This window comes from Boleophthalmus pectinirostris, unplaced genomic scaffold, assembly GCF_026225935.1.
Source record: "Boleophthalmus pectinirostris isolate CB_2022bp ecotype Guang Dong unplaced genomic scaffold, ASM2622593v1 HiC_scaffold_3, whole genome shotgun sequence".
Classification (NCBI taxonomy): Eukaryota; Metazoa; Chordata; class Actinopteri; order Gobiiformes; family Gobiidae; genus Boleophthalmus; species Boleophthalmus pectinirostris.
This window is the reverse complement of record NW_026571299.1, coordinates 18,729,057-18,748,445: the sequence shown is the minus strand read 5'-3', so window position 1 is coordinate 18,748,445 and position 19,389 is coordinate 18,729,057. Positions and strand designations below refer to the sequence as shown.

Here is a 19,389-nt window from a genome sequence, read left to right as displayed (position 1 = left end):
AAACAATAAGGTACCATGTAGCCTTGACAGAATGAGCAGTTTGCAAACTAAGAATGAAAAAGAGCCAATAAAAAAATTAATTTCCAGTGTGACTGAGGTTAAAATATGCTACTTTTCAAACATGTAAAAACCATGGACATTGTAGATCCCAAATACGACCTTAAAGCTTTCTAACAGTGTTCACCATATTCTTTAGACACTGTGTTTGCGTGGGACCATCTGTAAATTTGCTTTGATTATTACATTAAAAAAAAGAAAATCTCCAATTAACACATGAAAGCCTAGGCTCTTGGTCCAGCACACTCACACCAACCCTCCCCACTGGCCTTTGTCCTCGCCGATGTAGTTTCCATGGCAACTGTACACAGAAGCCAGCCCCGGTCCCCGCTCCCCTTCCCCTCCCCTGTGATTCTTGCCATGCCAACTGTCTCTTATCTGGACTGAGGGAGGGAGGGGGTGATGCTCGTGCAGTGTCCAGTGGAGATAGTGCCTGAGCTACAGGAATAGACAGGACGGCGGACTGGTGCCTCCTCCTGCTGGACACTGGAGCATCATTTATTTAAAGAAAAAATCTAAATGTTAAAAGGTGTTTTCAATGTGTTGTTTAAGCTATTTGTATTGATTTTGTAACCTGCTCACTTACTGTTTTAAAAAGGTATTATAATCACAACTGAACCTGAGTTGTCAGTGCCTTAACCTGAATATATAGAGGACACATCAAAGTTTTTCTCATTCTCAATATATGAACAGGTCATGCCTTGTGCAAAAGCTCAGAACCTGCATTTGTACTGATAAACGAGAGGCTGCAGTTGGTGGGGTTTAGATAGTGAGGATTCAGATCAGAAATAGCCCTTTTACGTTTTAAACTAACTGGATTTCAGCATTGAAACTGGAAACCCAAATGAGAGAGTCATGTGAGGCTCATCCTGCTTTCTGACTGGATAATCATCATCTCCAAAATATAAAAGAATTGATGTTTACCTCATATCTAGAGATATAGGTTGGTCAAGTTTATGAAACTGAAAATCAACATCATACATACAGTTCCTTTAACATTAGTTTATTCATTCATTAATCCATTAAGTTATCTTATCTTCTATTTATTTTTTTATTACAAAGAAATTAGGAATGTATTCGGATGGGTTTGCCTCTCCCCAGATGCTCATCATCTGATTTTCCCCTTCAAGATAGAAGAAAACATAAATCAAGTCAAGTCAGATAGATTAGTTTCATGCCATGCTGTGGAATATTCCAGGCAAACCAATAACATCCCTGTAGAGTTCCTTAATGCTAGGGTTCTAAAACCATAGAATCGCTTCTTCGACACTGGAAGATGAAAGTGAAAGGCATAAACATGGAATCCAAACATACTTGAATCAAACCAAACACAACTCTTAAAAATAATATATTGTTTTAATCTACCAGTGAATTTCTAGGTTATGTGAGGTCGGAAGCCTTGTGCCACGTTAGCGAGTGGTTATGAATTTGCGTCTGTTTGATGTCCCCGCACCAACTGCCCACTCCACCCACACTTCCACTCCCCCTGCCAGGACCTGAGCCCCCTGCAACGCTGCGCTCACAGCTTACATAAAGAGCATGCCGGCCCCCCACATCCCCAATGTATGCTGCTGTGTGCTGCTCCGACATCATATAGAACAATACAGCTATTGTGCACAATATTAAAGCGCCTTGTCAGCTTATAATGTTACAGTGTTGTTTCCTCATCAAAAACATACCTGGAGTTATGTTTTGCTTTATTAACAAATGTTTGAGTAATCCTTTATTATTAGTACATCTACATCTCCAAATCTCATAAATGCTCTGTTCCACCTTGTGATGTCATGAAGCAGCTACTTTTTTCCTTTAGCTCAGTAGAGATTGCCAAGGCCTGATTTCTAGGGCTGAAATGATCCAAATGATTCTAGTGAAGGTGTGTGTTTTTAGTTTGAGAGAAGAACTCAGCCTAAATATGCAGTTTGTGTGTGTTAAACATGCATGAATGAAACAAAACACAACTCCAGGTATGTTTGAGATGAGGAAACAACATTATAACATAACACGGGCCTTTTAAATAATTGAAATTCATGGGATTCTTGTTCACATCAGTTCAGTCTTCTCTCAAAGGTTGATGTTCCAGGAGCTGTTTACAATGTGCACTCAGAACCGAACAGAACACAGACTGTAAACTGGAAATCTAATCGCAGTACTTTTCTAAAATTGTACAGCCCATAAGTTTTCCATAAGTTTCTAGAACCTTTAATATTTTATCTATGACTAAGGAATGATATCTAAAAATGTTTACAAAGCCAGTGCTGCATTATTTATATGGTGAGAGTGGGAATTCACGTCTGACAGTAAATCATTGTATTTTTTTTTTTTCCTAGCTGGACAACCCAGATGAACAGGCGGCTCAGATCAGGAGGGAGCTGGACGGACGATTGCAAATGGCAGATCAGATTGCAAGGGTAAATGTCACACACAAACACTCACTGTCTGACTCTCAGTGTTTGTTTCGTCAACTGGAATATTTCTTTTGTTGATATCATATTTTTGCTGTAATACAAGTAAAATTAAATGTAATCATAATGACTAAAATCTCACCTCAGAGGAGCAGGTCGTTACTAGTGATGGACAAAAACAGTGATTTTTGTATTGATTAGGTACCAGGTAAATCTAGATAGGCCTATAACTAGTATCACAACATTGAGCCACAACATTGAGCTAATACACAGCAAATTCCAGAATGTTAATTCAACTTGTATATTGTTAATTTTAACACTTTTACCATGTCATAAGCGGTCCACAAATAAAATGAGTTAAAACTACACTTTCCAAAGCGTAGAAGGCTCAACACTGGTAAAGTGATGTAACCTCACTCCTCATAGTTGAATTTGACACTGATAAAGGTTTGATTTTTTTTTACACTAGTGTATAGAGAAAAATTATTAACTTTATATTGCTTTATATGTTTTAACACTTTAAAGTTACCACTTTATGAAATAGTGTAGAATGTTCTTCATGTTACACTATTCAATAGTAACTCTTTCTTCACTAAATACAGTGTAAATGTTGTGGTCATTCTAGTTCATAATCCCTTTTACAAATGTAAAACAATGAAAACCACCACAAAATTCCATTTCAACTTAACTTGTATTAAAACAATGCACATCATACCATCAACACAATTTAAACAAGTCATATGACACAATACTACTTTTGCAAAATCCAAATGACAGCAGAAATTCTCTGCACCCTCAACAGTTGGCCACAGTGACTGTCATTTATTTTGTTAAAGTTGATTTTTCAATGCAAGCAGTCGATGGATGAATCAAAATCTTGTTTTGAATGGAATTCAGGCATGCTCATCTCCAAAAATGAAAGGAGCATGTCTGACTGTTTGAAACAGGATCCTGCTCATTATGAAACATTAACATTGCAGAAACTTTTTACCTCAAGAGTCAGTCTTTCAGTCTTGGGGTGTCTTTTGACACATCCAATGTCCATGTTGTAGACAGTTCTTTTAATACAGGTGTAAAGTTTGTGAGAGTCTAAGAACCATGTGCCTTGAAGTGTTCACCAAATACAGCCATGTCAACGATGACAAAAACCTTTGTCCTTCCCACTTCAGTCACAGGTAGAAAGGCTGTTCAGGATAAACCAGCAAGAAATGTGTCCATACCCATCTGTAAAATAAAATATAGAATAGAAAAAATATAACATATTAAAGTAACCTTGCAACCCTAACCCTAACCCTTGCAAACTGGGCTATGCAATATTTAATGAGCCATGAATAAAAATTAAAAAAGTAAATATAGAGTATTATTATTATTATATTATGGTGCATATATCATTATTTGTCCCTATTAAGCAGGTTATTCTGTTGCATGAGCTGTATGTTTTTGTATACTGGAACCATTCAAATAAAGAACTTGAAGAAATAGGTCATAATTGTCCTAAATCATCGCGTTACATTCATTGTGTAGGGCAGGAGTCAATATCATTACAATGACCTAATTATGGCCTCATATATTTACGTGAGTCATTATTTACAGATATTGTACTTTCTTCCCATTGTGAAAATACTAGACAGGAGTACTATTTTATGTTTTATCCTCATAATTGCATTAACTTTAAATGACAAATCAAATGTTTCGTCCAGTTACATTTAACCCAAGTTACTTGAAGAGTAGTTTCCCCGAGTACTTTTACTCTTAGCTACTTAACACATTTTTTGGACTTCTACTTTTTACTTAGACTTGAGAAACATTTTTTGAAGTACCGTTATTCTTAATTTAGTATAATTTGTGGCTATTTTACCCAATTTCATGGACATTAGTGACGGGGCAACATTGACTGTCACAGCTAAGTTAGTTAGCTTACTACTACTAGCATTAGACCAAATATATTTAGTATTTTTATGAATTAAATTAACTGCAGAGTGTCCTAAAAAGGTAAAGTAATCTGACCTGGGGCATGTGAGAGCTCAGGTGGTTGGACTTGAGGCTCTTTGACTTCAGGTTCTGCTGAAAAAGAAACGCTGTTATCTGTTAGCTTAGCTTCGGACGGTGAAATGTGGCTTCCCTCTTGGACTGTAGCTCTCCCGCTGTAAACGTTACAAAAGTACAACACTGATGTAGTGTATTATTCAAAATAGACACTTTCTAAGTTCTAACACTGTGAATCAACAACTACTCATTTTATGTCAACACTGCAATTCAACAACTAATTTTACTCTACAGCACTGTCATAGTTGAAATAACTCTTAGTATATTGAAACATATCTGGATTTTCTTCACTTTACTTACAAAAACACCAACACCATGAATTTAATACTTTTGAATTTGCTGTGTACCAGTACGAATGAGTTTTGTTTCAAAAGTTGGTATATAAGAGGCCATCATTATCTTTGCTCCGACTCATCTTAAACTGATCTACAAAATACATTTCTGAGCGGATAAAATAAAAACAATGCATAGTTGTGATGCACTGTATAACTATTCAACTGTGTTTCATCTATTCAACTACAAGTGTTATTTATTGCTCAGAATGTCTTAAAAACATCCATTCTTCTGTAAGTGGGGTTGCATCTCCAAAAATCTAACCTCAAATTTGGCTTGCAAGCCTCCATGGAGATTCTTAGATTTATGACCATATTGTGAAACACTATAGGCACATCTCCATAGACAAGCAGGTGACCCTCCACTGGATAAGTTACACCTTTAACTAAATCTTGACTAAAACAAAATATTACTTTAAACAAAAACTAAATAAAAATGTATTGTAAGAAACACGACAAATACAAAACAACAACAAAAATCACTATTATCTATCACAATACCGTAAAGTTTCTGTCTGTGTTAGCATGGTGGTAGGTTCCCCAGATTCTGCTCCAGGGAGATGGAGGCCATGTTCATTGAGGAGCTACGGTCTTCTGTGAACCTTCTCATGGCCAATCTGGAGAGCATGCCCGTGTCCAAGGGAGGAGACTTCAAACTGCAGAAGCTCAAGAGAGGACACAACGCCTCCATTATGGACATGGGCCAGGAGGACGAGAACACATTGTCCAAGTCTGACGTAGTGCTGTCCTTCACTTTAGAGGTTTGTACACAAATCATGTACTGAATAAACTTTGGGACTTGAATCTGGATAGTGGTGGAGTAAGTATTCAATTTTGTTGCTTAGGTAAAAGTACAGATACATGAGCAGAAAAATACTCAAGTAAAAGTATTAAAGTACCCGTTAAAAAAACTTCAAGATTAAAAAGTAAAAGTATTTCTCACAGATTTTGACACTTTTTAACACTTCAAATGTGGTGATTTTGATACAGATTTGTGCTGAAGGGTCTTCAACAAAAACAGCTGAATCAATTGTTTTTTTTGCTGCTATTTTTATTTGTTTATTTGTGTTTGCTTGAATTATGAACATGTTAAAAATAAACCCCTCATCCTTTTCATCAGGTCTAAATCTATAATAAAAAAATACTTTCACTAAATGCTTTTCAGTCCAGTTCAACATGTAGTGGAGCAGAAAGTACAGATACCTGCTCTCAAATGTACTGAAGTAAAAGTAAAAAATATCCACAGTAAAATGCTCTTGAGTAAAGTACTTTACTGCCTTTACTTAGTTACGTTCCAATACTGGATCTGCATGGGTAGTGATAGCAGTGAAGCAATGAATCAATTTGTGTAGCTAAGAGACTGGTGATAGTGAGAGGGGGAGAGGCTGAAGTGGTCGATGATTCTGCTGCTGTGGAGATGGCAGAGAGAGACAAGTTGCTGAAACAGGGCAAAAAAGAGAAATTAAAGCTGCCCTTGTCCTGACATTCACGCCCCTCCCACGTGACCACAGAGAACAATTACACAGTGCACCTTATTTTTTAATCTTTGCACTTCTGCTGATCAACCGTGAAAAATGCCCCATATCCGTAATACATTTTAGCAGTTCCCAAATTTGGTAAATGTCTGATAATGTTGACGTTTCATGTCTGTGGTAGGAGGCAGTATAGTGTACAAATGTCATACGCTTTACAGTATTATATTCAGGTCAAGATCTCACATTAGTCAATCAGATTTCAGTATGATCGAGCTAAGTATGTGCAAGTAAGATTTTTGGGGGGGAGTCGTTGTGCCCCTGCTGGCTGACGGTAGAAAAATGCCCCATGACCATAATGTATTTTTTGTTTGTAGTCAGCCATTGAATGTAATCCCCAAATTTGGTATAAATCTGATAATGTTGACATTTCGTGTCTACGAAATGTCAACATTACATTATGCTATAGTGTCACTTCAGTTCAGGGGGTGAAAAATGCAATTTCCTACTGAGAAAACAAAAAAGTAGAAGAAACAGGAGAACAATAACCCTTGCCATTTACTCTGTTACTAACTGAGGCCAATGATATGAATAGCTTGAGATATAAGTAGCTGAACAGGAATGGCTTCCAAAAACAGAACTGTAATATAAGGAACTGCAATCTTCCTGAATCATTGGGTGCATTTACAGGGCCAGATTTCTTCTGGCTATGTACCCAGTGAAACAGGGCAGATTTACATGACAAAAATCAGATAACCCTGTGATCAGATCTGATTCTTGGTGTTTGTTTACAAGGACAAAACAAACCTGATCATCAAAAACTCCTGGTGTTCAGTAACTGTTGCATTTGGAAAACAAAGAACAAGGCATTTTTCTCATCATTGTTGTCTGCATCCTTCCTTGTCAAAACCTGCGCAGATGTGATCTGTCTGATTACTCGCATCAGCAACTGTTTACATGACATTTAAATCATACGATAACTCCAGAAATCAGAGAATGATCGGATTTGTGTAAACATAGTTACATTTCTACAGGCAAACACATTTTTGTTAAAGGTCCTAGATTATACAAAACTGAATCTTGTAAGCCATGTTATAATGTAGTTATTTCCTCAAAAACTTACCTGGAGTTGGGTTTTGTTTCATTCAAGTTTGAGCAATCCTGGTTTGTTTGTCTACATCTCCAAAACTCAAAATGCTCTTTTCCATTTTGTGATGTCATGCAGTGGTAGTTTTCAAGTTAACAGCTACTTTTTACCTTTAGTCCAGTAGAGATTCAAGGCTGAAGTCATCCAAATTATTCTAGTGAAGGTGTAGTATGAAGGTTAAAAACACGGTGAAGAACTTCCTGTGTTGCCACATAACACATGACATGAAACTGTTTTCTGTTTGAGAGAAAAACTCATCTAAATGTGCAGGATTTGTGTGTTAAAATTGTGTGAATGAAAAAAAAAACACAACTCCAGGTATGTTTTGATGTGTATTATAACATAAATCCAAAAATAGTGTAATATAGGCCCTTCAAGTTGTACGTGAGTCCAATCAGAGACTGTATACTAAGTACTTAAAATTGTTTTCACACTGCTTATGGAAGTACTAGGCTGAGACTGTGGTTTCCTGGCAGTTATAGATTACTCATTAAAACATTATCTGTTTTTCTAAAGGATTATTAAAATGCATACATCTATTAAAGGGTTAATGGGGGTCATTTGTGCACTTGCCTCTCATCAAAGCTGTTGTGAGATCAATCCCCTGAGTCACACATTATACTGTGGTGGGTGGGGTCTGCTCATAGACTGTATTGTGTGTGTGCTGATGGTCTTGTTATATAGAGTCTCTATGGCTAATTCCAGCTTTTAATTGGATGATTTCTATTTTCTGCTATTTTCTGATCTATGAAATAATGTTATTTCTTCATCAAAAACAGAGTTGTGTTTTGTTTCATTCTTACAAAATCTGACTATTTGGGTTGAGTTCTTTGACTGAAAAACTGAAAACACTCTGTTCTACCTTGTGATCCCATGTGGTAATATAGAAATTGCTTCACTTTGTTTTTAAACTCCATTTTGAGCTTTGGAGATGTAAGCAGACTATTTATTTATTTATTTATTTATTTGAGACAGCGACAACGCACAATTTTTGCATTAACCTCAACAGGAAAGATGCATTGTACATCAGGTTGTAGCATCCGTGTCCCTGGGCAGGTTTACTGATTGATTGTATTTAACTGACCTTGACTATCAACTGTTCTGGAGACCTAGTATCTAGCATGTTTTTTGTTTTTATGTAATAAACCAAGATTAATCTTGTGTGAATGAAACACAACACAACTCCAGGTATGTTTTTGAGGAGGTAACAATATTCCAACATGGCATAAAGCTCACAAGAGTCAGTTTAATATAATAAAAGGCCTTTAATGTAGGCATACTGCTAATTTAACCGACTGTGTGCATATATATCTATATTGTGAGCTTGTCTAAGGTTGGTTTGGCACAGACAAAGGGATAAAGATGATAGAAAAACAATGGTGCGCATAAAGACAATCAGAGCTTGATTTACAAAAATAGCCTAGCACAAAACAGAATATAATGGTCATGTAAATTATCACATCTTTATATAGCATTTTTTCCCACCTTCAAGGCACTCAAAGGGCTTTTACATTAAGGAACCACTCACCCATTCACACACACATTCATACACCACACTGAAGGCGAGGGGGTTAAGTCTCTTGCCCAAAGAAAACCACTGCTCAACTAATGATGTTTATGTTGAGAGCAGGATTCAAACTGCCAACATTCGGATCAGTGGGCAAATACTTTCCCTACTGCAACTACTGCCGCCATTAAATTTAACATAAATGTCTGAATAAACTGCAATCTAACAAAGGGCAGCCACTGGCACAGCTAAAGCAGAATTATGTTCTTTTTTTTTTTAACTAAGTAATGTAGTCGTAAAAGCTATTCATTCAACCTTCAGTTCAAATCTTATCATAGCACAGAAAAATAACAAAAGGTTTCTCACTAGTACAAAGAGAAAGTACAAACATTAAGTACTGATCTCCAAAAACATTATGAGACAATATAGTAATTATTGTGACAGCTCTACATGAGAACAGCAATATGCATATATGGTGTAAAAAGGCACACTGTCAATTGCAGTTTTGTAGGATGTCTGAATGTCTAATCTTATATTAATGGTCCAATGTTACACACACACACACACACACACACACACAAAAGACTCTCGTGAGCTTTAAGCCATGTTATAATGTTGTTACCTCCTCAAAAACATACCTGGAGTGGTGTTTTGTTTCATTCACACATCATGAAGCGGTAGTTTTCAAGTTAAGAGCTACTTTTTACCTTTAGTTCAGTAGGGATTGGCTGAAATTATCCAAATGATTCTAGTGAAGGTCCACGATGTTTAAAAACACAGTTGATCATCACAGCACAAGATAGAACAGCGTGTGTTTTCTGTTTGAGTGAAGAATGCATCTTAAATATGCAGAGTTTGTGAGTCAAACGTGTGTGAATGAAACAAAACACAACTCCAGGTAGTGTTTTGATGAGGAAACAACATTAGATATAATGCAGATCATAGCATAATGTGGGCCCTTTAAGCGTAAGTGAGTATTTTAAGTGTTGGTGTTAATATTGGGGATTGTAAAAGCTGATTTGTATTAAGTATTACAATTCTTTCCATTCCAACAGGCTGCTTGCTCTTGGCTCGTGCACACAAAGAGACATTTTTCCATCTGTCTGAGTATAGATAATACAATGTGGGTGAGGTGTAGAAATTATTTGTACTGTGAATGTGTTCTTTATGCCAGCACCTGCCTCTCTGAGAACGTGGGCACTGCTCAAAATAGTTCCCAGTATAAGCCTGCTATACTGCTGTACTGGCCAACACACTGGGTTATGCAATACTAAAACTCACCTGAAGGCGGCGCAAATGCCACTTTGTTTACTAATGGACTATCTATAGTGGAGAAGAAGTTGACTTATATTGAAACATGGAAATACTTTTTTTTTCTTTCGCGAATTAGTTTGTGTTTTTCACCTCTCTGCAGGTTGTCATCATGGAAGTCTTGGGGCTGAAGTCCTTGGCTCCAAATCGGATAGTTTATTGCACGATGGAGGTGGAAGGAGGACACAAGCTGCAAACGGACCAGGCGGAGGCGTCCAAGCCCATGTGCGTACAGCGGTCTAAAATGCAAGATGAACTAGGCTTATAAGCAACGAATCAAGATTACATTATGGAAGTATCAAGAAGGACTACGTTTAGGGCGAAGCTTCTGAGAAAAAAAAAAAAAAGAAATAAAACGAACTTGATATTGGATCTGAATAGCGCATGGGAGAGTTGAGGATTCTTATCCCTTGCTATATTCTGCCCTCTGCTGGAAAGAGTTGTAACCTACAAGGGAATTTCAGTGTAATTATGGCCATCACTCAGACATTAATTACTGAGTCAATCTATATGTGCACAACTACTGATGACTATACTCACCACAAAGCAGTTTAGAATAAGGGTTCTAATACGAATCTTACATCTTAATGGCCGTACAATCAGCTTTTTAATCTACATATATTTTTTTTTACATAGCAGTCACTTAAAGCTACAGTATACAACTTTCTGGAGGCATGCCACCTGCATTTCATAAAAAAAATAAAATACAAGTTAAAACCATACTTTCTTTATGGAAAGATGAAGTGAACAAGAACAACAGACCAAATAAGGGTCAAGTTTGTATGTAGGCCTAAGCCGACGTTTTTTAGTGCAATACATAACACAACCAAAATAACTAAAAAACACATGCTTTTTTGTCTATTTTTGGCCTACTGTGGCCTTAAATAATTATATGATGTAATATATATAGATTGCTTTAAAATTGTTTAGATTGTCACCCTGCATTTGTTTCTCTTATAAGTGAAAGCCTTATACCTTGTAGTAGTTTTTATATTATATTTGGTTTGTTTTTAGGTGGGGCACACAAGGGGACTTCACCACCACTCAGCCGTTACCAGCTGTCAAAGTAAAGTTATTCACAGAGAGCACTGGAGTTTTGGCCCTGGAGGACAAGGAGCTGGGAAGGGTATGAGCTTCACTGTGTAGTACGATGTGGTTTTGTCCATACTAACCATCAGTGAGTTATAGTGTTCAGTGTGTGTATGTTTCTCAGGTGGTGTTGCACCCCACTCCTAACAGCCCCAAACAGTCGGAGCTCCATAAGATGACTGTGTCCAAAGGCTGTGCGGACAGTGACCTTCGGATCAGACTGGCCGTGCGCATGGACAAGCCTCAGAACATGAAGCACTGTGGGTAAGTGTCTGACCACAGCAAAGCCTGGTATACTGTATTTACCCATATCATTGTCCTAAGCAATGTTTGAAACAGGATTGTGCAATTAATGTGATTTTAATCAAGATCAAGATTAAGTCATCTCTAATATGCACATTTTTATGGAGAGATCCACATCCAGTTGAAATAGATACTAAAGTTTTACATCCAAGCAAATGCACACATCTGTGTGTGTGTGGGTGCCTGTTTATAGCAGTATTTATGATTAATTTGCACATTGTTTTTTTGCTAATTATTTTCTTAATGAATCTGGCTTAAATGGACTTGCATGTCCTGTGCTACCATGCTGTCCCTACAGGCCTGTGTAACCAGTTGTGCACAGAACAACAGTGTTGGCTTGGCAGCATTGCCAGATGCTGTCTTTAATGCTTCCTTGTTTCTGAATGCTCATTCCACCAGTGTCAAGCCTCACAGCAGAGTTTGATAGACAGAGTCTGATTTGGTTCCTGTGAAAAGTTGTGACCCACGGCTGTGTTTTATGTAGGACAACAAACAGACAGCTGAGAGAGGCCCTCAGAGGTGCACTTACAGCACCAGGGGCCCTGCAGAACTAGGCTCTCACCCTCCAATGTTTTTAGCACACAGACATTATCCTGTCCTACTACTGCTCGTATGAGTCCCAAACCAAAAGCCACTCAAAAGCCTATGTGTTCAAGGGAAGTCACTGTTTTAGTGTTGACAAGAATTTAGAACCAAATTCTCTGATGTGTGGCATTTTATTTCAGCTGAATTGCCAGCCCTTACTGCTATTGATGTGTGGTGTAGTCAATTTGATGTGTTTTTTGAGACTTTATACATAAGCCATAATTATAACTGATTTTCAGTGCTGATACTATACTTTTTATAAAGAGCATTAACACAACAAATTCAGAGTAAAATCTCCACATGTCCATAAGATCCAGCGTACAAAATGCTTGTGCAGACACAGGTTCTGTTAAATCTCAGAATTTAATACTCGCATACCTAGGGAGAGAGATATATTTCACCAGCAGAGGTCAGTGTTTGCATGCATTCCACAAGACAAGCTCTGAAGATATTTACCTTTATAATAGTTATTTTTTTAATGGAAGAAGTCATCTTCCCTGATAACATAAAATTGTAATAATTTAGTCATCTAAATAATTACAATGTTTTTTTTAAATTAATAATAATGTAGTGTATTTTTCATTGCCTCTCTATTTTCTAATAGGGATTGTATTTATTATTAGAAATTATTATTGAAAACATACATTAATGTTTCCAAATTTATATTATTCTCTGTTTCCATAAATAAAAAAATCTAATAATCAGAATATATATAGTATATATTGTTATTACTATCTCACAGAGCTCCTTCCCTCAGATACATCCCAAAATGAGATGTTAAATTACAGATTATTTATTATTGTTATTTAATTGTCTTTCATTGAAATCAGTCACATTTTCAAATCGTACTGAATTTCAATTTATACTTAATTTATTTAATACTATTGAAATATGTATTTTAATTGTTCTTGTCTTTTTATTCAAAGATACTTATGGGCCATTGGTAAAAATGTATGGAAGAGATGGAAGAGACGCTTCTTTGTGCTGGTCCAGGTGAGTCTTATGCATCTCTACAGCAAACCAAAGAAATCAGCCTGTAAAACCGTATGAAGACGTGGTGTTATACACATTTTAGTAATTATTTTATTTGTACACCAATGTTAGTATGAAATTAATTATGTAAATATCTCTTTAATATAATTAGGTGAACAATATTAACATGATAACATGATAAAATGATAATAAAGTACACATACCTTGCTGTAACTCACACACACGCACAGACATACACCCATTTTTTTTTAAAGAAAGAATGCAAAAATGTTTATTTACTGTTTATAAGTATACACATTTTTTTGCACACTCTTCAACAGTCACCTCATGCTTAGAGTATAACACCTCTTTTGAATGCTCTAGTAAAGCGAGAATCTTCACTGGAGTCTTTCATTCCCTTTAGGCTTAACCATTTGCTGCACAAATAGGTGAACTAAGAGTCAGAGAACCATCTTAACCGCCGGTGTGTCCCTTAACCATGTATAGTGCAGTCAGTTGTGTGTGTGTGTGGGTTTGTATGTATGTGTGTGCGTGTGTGTTTGTATGTATATGTGTGTGTATGTGTGTGGGGAGGCGGTTGCTGTCAATGGGATGATTGAGCGAGCAGGCAGGCTTTTGTCAGGAGCTCTGATGTCAATGCTTGTGTGTCTGCGTTAGAAGGTGGGCGACTGGTGTATGCGAGGGAGGGGCTGGGTTGGGTTGTGGGTTGAGGGGGGTGTTGGGGGCTGTCCCTGCTGTGTTGGGGAAGGATATGTCTCAGAGCTACAAGTTGACAGGGGATTGACAAAGTGGAGTGAACACTAGCTTGGCCTAACACTTGCAGCTAGAAAAGCCGGAGCGCCGCCAACTTGAAGCCTCTTCCTGGCTCCCAGCTTAATATATAACAAGTGACAAACACCAGTCCAGAGTGAGTGTGTATGTGGCTGTGTTAGGAGTGTGTATGTGGGGTGGGCATGTACTTTTTGATGCCATCTTGGTGGAGGTGCTCTTTGGTGTCCGCTTTATTGTAGTTTCCTGTTTGCGTTTTCTGTTTGACCTGCATTACGTGTATTAAGTATCAGGGCTGCCGTTTTGGGGAAAAAATTAAACAGCATTTTTCTGCAATAGGTGTTTAAAATGTTGGATGCTGTCAGTCAACTCCAGGAGCATTGCCACCAGAAAGAAGACTGAAATATGAACTGAGAAACTAATACAAAGATCCCATGAGATTCAGAACATAGTGTGTAGATGTCTAAACTAGGCCTGTCACGATAAATACTGCATTGACTTATTGTTCAAAATGGGACAGATGGAACAATCATTTGTTAGGGTCAGTATCTATCATGGGGACTTATTTTTGAACTGGTGGGACATTTATTTTTGTTATTTTTCTCTTCTACGCTAAGATTTAAACTGTAGAGGGCAGAATAAATCATTTGTATGACTCATTATAGATGCAAAGTAAGTATTAAAGTGTTTCATTCTGCATTTTATTTCATTGCAGTTACAGTGATACATTCAGAATAGTCTTTAGGGGTTGTGTCAGTGTCATAAATTTATTTAGTTTTATAGTTAATCATCTATATTTTCTTCAACTATATAGCACAACTTCAAACGTTGTAACAGGCCTTGTCTAAACTACAATGGGGTCCATTTAAAACCTGATAACTCTGTATTTTAGATCTCTACGAACATGTTCAGAAATCCGTAGTATTTAGAGCAAAGCGATGCAACCAAATATTGATATCAATGTATTAAAGAGAAATTTTACACTATTTTGTGACTATATAACCGAAGCTTGACAAAATACTTCAAGATAGCATTTATAATAAGTTCTGCTCCCTCTCTCATTACAGTCCTCACCTCCTTTCTCTGTCATTGTTGTGTAGAGCCTCCACAGTCGGTGTTTAAGCTGCTCTCGACATCAGCGGTGGCAATTAGCTACAATCTGTCTGCCTCCTGTTGCAACTGAGGAAACCAGCTGCAATGTGTGCAATTGTATCAACATTTTATCCCTGATACTTTCATATTGTCCCCAAAGCTAACAGTAATATATCATGGGCTATATGATAATGCCCAGCTCTAATGGTTTTCTTGCATTAGTTTACCAGTTCATTTTTTTGTATATACTTGTAAATGTGCACTTTGATCTGAGCATATATTTCAAATCTTAACAACAATGTCAGAAGAATTATCATTAATTGTATATTTTTCCCATTTTTTTTTTTTACAATTTACCATAAATACTTGAACTGCAAAACAACTATTGGTATTTAGAAGTATTTACTCTAGTTGTATGTGCTTGTATGCATCTTTCTGTTTTATTAGATGATAGTTCCATTCTGTGCTGCAGTTATCACATGACTCTGTATTCAGATTAGTTCTTAACAGTCAAGTACTTGCCAATCATTTACTCACGCTTGAACTGAACCCCAGGAGTTGTCAGTGTTACACATTGAGACTGCTCCTAGATGTTGATTAATGTTTTTATTAAATATGATCAAATCCTGCTATTCTTGAGCCAATTTTCAATGTCGGTGATGAGAAAGTGCAAATGAAACACCTACATTCACAGATCAAAACAAACTCTTTAAAACTCAAGTGGAAGAAAACAGCCAGCTTTGGCATGAATCAAGAAAGATGAAGACATACATATACAATTGTTGGCTGTGGTTACATGCTGCTTAAAATCAGATTATTATCATATATTTTAACTGATAAGACTATTAAATGACATGTAAATGGGTAAATAATATGATTTCTGCCTGATCACGGGCCCTCTGATTGCTCCCACCAGAATTTGCAGTTTGCATGTCATTTAGATAATCTTAGAGGTGCAGAAATCCGATAATAATCAGATTTTGGTTCATGTACCGGCAGCCAATGATTACCAAAGAAAACACCAAAGAAGGCGTGAGTAGAATAATGCATTGAAACTTAAATCCTTAATACATTTGTAAGTAATTCAGTTTTTTCTTAAATTATTCATCTCACAAAGTCACACAATTCTTTTTGAAAACAAAGAAAACAAAAAAGCAACTGAAATATAGTATTTGTCAGCACTTTATAAAGGATTTATGATCAAAGCATAGACTGTATACATAAATGGACATAACTAACCAGCTAGTTGCTACGTTCCAAATAGGAAGTGGACATAGGGGCACTTCCGGCTCTGTTTCCAATTGACTTTACATTGAAAGATTGGCATTTTGAAATCAACTAAATGATTCTAGTGAAGGTGTATGGAGTTTAAAATCGCAGTGGAGCACTTCCTGTATAACCACATGACATCACAACAGCATTTTCAGTTTGAGGGAAGAACTCTTATAATCTAAATATACAGGGTGTGTGTGCTAAACGTGTGAATGAAACTAAACATGACTCCAGGTATGGTTTTAATGAGGAAATAACATTAGAACATATAGCAGAAAATAGCATAATATGGGCCCATTAACTATTTTATTAAGTCTAATTGTGATGTAATTATTTTAAAGTGTGTCCTATTTAAAATACATTAGAATCATTTGTGAAGCCCTAGTCAGTCTGCATGCAACTTTACATCGAGTTTAGCCCCTAAAGTTTGGGGAGACACATGCCACATCAGCTCTATCACATGCAGTGTTTGTGTGCATGTGTTTCCTGTAATGATGTGGGCAGGCGACTGGGGCCTTCCTCCTCAGTGAGGGGTGACTGACAGCTCCTATCCCTAGAACAGCAGCATGTTTTGGGCTGGCTGTGGTGAGGGGCGGGCTCTCCTGGACCCACCATGCACAGTGTTATCCTGAAGGGAGCTTCTCTGGTAGTCCTCCATGCTTCACTTAGCCTCAGGTCTCATCAGAGCGGCAGTAAGGAATTTCGTTTGGCACACACACACACATATGCAGCTGGACTGAGAGCTGCCAGTCGTTGAGGCAGAGGTGGCGACAGTATTGCGTTGGCCAAGGCTGGTGATTGGGGAAGACAGGCTCAAATGACTGGCAGCTACACAAGACACGGGCCCCAGAGTGCCACTATGCTCATAATAAACATGGGAGCTGCTATGTTGTATGTCAGTATTTTTAGCAATCACTGGACACACAAAACAAATTACATTTAAATTAACAAAGTCAAACCATAGACTGTATGAAGGGTTGGACTAAAAGAGTGTTACCTATAGCGTTTGGCTCAATTGAAGCTCACAATGCTCGTTATAGGAGCAGATTTGGAGCCAAATTCCATATTACAAACAGGAATTTATTTAGAGTGGGTTAATATGAACACTTTCAGACCAAAATAACAAGGATCACTGCAGTAGTTGCAGAGATAGATGACAGTTTTTCAATGAAATAATAGGAGAATATGCAGAAGATTTAGTTTTATCTAGTTAAAGTTCATTCTATTTTTGTATGGGATTGTTTGGGAATACGTACGTTAACATCTTGGACAAATACTCACTTAAATGCACACACACTAACAACTACACAATATTGTCTTTTATATTGCAGGTTAGTCAATACACTTTTGCCATGTGTAGCTACAGAGAAAAGAAGGCAGAACCTGTTGAGTTACTCCAACTGGACGGCTACACGGTGGACTACACTGACCCACAACCAGGTAAGAAGAGAAGGAGTGAAAATGACAACAGTTATAGATATTGAAATACCTGATGAAGCTGAACATAATTTCTGCTGTTGGGTTTATCTAGGTCTGGATGGAGGCCGAACCTTCTTCAATGCTGTGAAAGAGGGAGACACTGTGATCTTTGCCAGTGATGACGAACAGGACCGGATCCTATGGGTGCAGGCCATGTACCGGGCAACGGGCCAGTCACACAAACCGATCCCTCCCACCCAAGTCCAGAAACTCAACTCCAAAGGGGGAACTGCTCCGCAACTCGATGCACCAATATCTCAGTTCTGTAAGTTGTCTTTTATATTTCACTTTTATTCAGGTTTTGTTCTAGTAAATGTTTATAATAATAATGAGGCATAACTCTTGTATAGCGCTTTTTTTTTAATACTCAAAGAAGACACAAACAAGGACAGTCAGAAGAACAAAAAAGTTAAAGGTGCTTTCATAACATTTCTAGTTGAGGGTCTACTGTTTATCTCCATGGAAATGTTATTGCTTTGTCTAGAATGCAAATCTTAATACAAAGCAGTAACATCTCCAAAAAGAAAAGTTGCACAGTGCACCTCTAATGAATGGTGATTTTAAAGAGATGAGTTTTCAGGGCTTTTTTTAACATGGGGGCTATGGCGGAGTCTCTGATGTGTCCCTCCAGAGCTTGTGTTTAGTCCTGGTGGAGATTACAAGTTAACACCATAAAAAAGGCAAGGACTCATGTTGTTATGTGACTAGAATCATAAATGGCAAATCCCATTACTTTAGAGATGGTTTACAATTGACAAAAAGTACAATAACATTTTAGAATGCGAAGGATAGCAGATTAGCTCTGTCTATTTAGATATTTCATAAAAGACTGAGATGCCAGATTGTTTGAGACCTGTAGCGGAGTAGTAGTGATTGGTAACAGCTCAAAGTTGCGGACCAAATAGCAGATTTAGTGATGCTTCAACGGAGGATGTGATTTTTAAGGAAAGAGGATACAGAGATTAGGAAAACATGGATTCTTCCACCTGACTTGCTGTAGTTAGGAATGGTACAAGATCTCATGAGACAAATTGTCACAAGATGAGGAAAAGCACACATGACAAAAATGAAAAAAGCAGTACTAGAATGGAAACAAAAATATGAAATCAAATAAATAAAAAACTGTGAGGCCAAAATTGGAAACTGAATTGCACAATTGAAGAATTATGTAAAAATCTCCTCTTGTCTCGCTCTCATCTCAGGAGACCCAATCTCCTGTGTTGTCTTGTCTTGTGGAAATTGTGTCTCGTCCCATTCCGAGCTGAAGTGGCTCCGACAAAAGAAACTGCTGAAAGAAAAAACAAAAAACAAAACTGAATAATGTCTACATATGTGCATTTGTCACTATCAACTAGCTGGTCAGAGAGTGTTTTCTTTTAAACTGGAATAAGCAGGAGAAGATGCACAAAGGAATATTCAGTTTTATCTAATTAAAGCTTATTATTTTTTGTATGCGATTGTTTGGAAATAGACTAGAATCTAGACTAGAATCATATATGACAAACCCCGTTACTTTAGAAATGGTTTACAATTC

The 19,389-nt window shown here is 37.2% G+C and overlaps 1 protein-coding gene across 7 annotated transcripts in view; it reads left to right on the top strand.

Moving 5' to 3' along the window:
• Window positions 1–19,389, top strand: part of cadpsa (Ca2+-dependent activator protein for secretion a) — a 109,286-nt gene that overhangs the window by 24,525 nt on the left and 65,372 nt on the right. For 6 of the 7 annotated variants that reach the window (XM_055160768.1, XM_055160766.1, XM_020930982.2 and 3 more), the window contains exons 4-11: window positions 2,385–2,465; window positions 5,362–5,598; window positions 10,378–10,499; window positions 11,289–11,400; window positions 11,488–11,627; window positions 13,178–13,244; window positions 17,708–17,816; window positions 17,908–18,120. In XM_055160768.1, the coding sequence (XP_055016743.1) occupies window positions 2,385–2,465; window positions 5,362–5,598; window positions 10,378–10,499; window positions 11,289–11,400; window positions 11,488–11,627; window positions 13,178–13,244; window positions 17,708–17,816; window positions 17,908–18,120 (1,081 nt within the window). The remainder of the gene's footprint in view (window positions 1–2,384; window positions 2,466–5,361; window positions 5,599–10,377; window positions 10,500–11,288; window positions 11,401–11,487; window positions 11,628–13,177; window positions 13,245–17,707; window positions 17,817–17,907; window positions 18,121–19,389) is intronic. The other variant, XM_055160769.1, reaches the window with a different exon arrangement.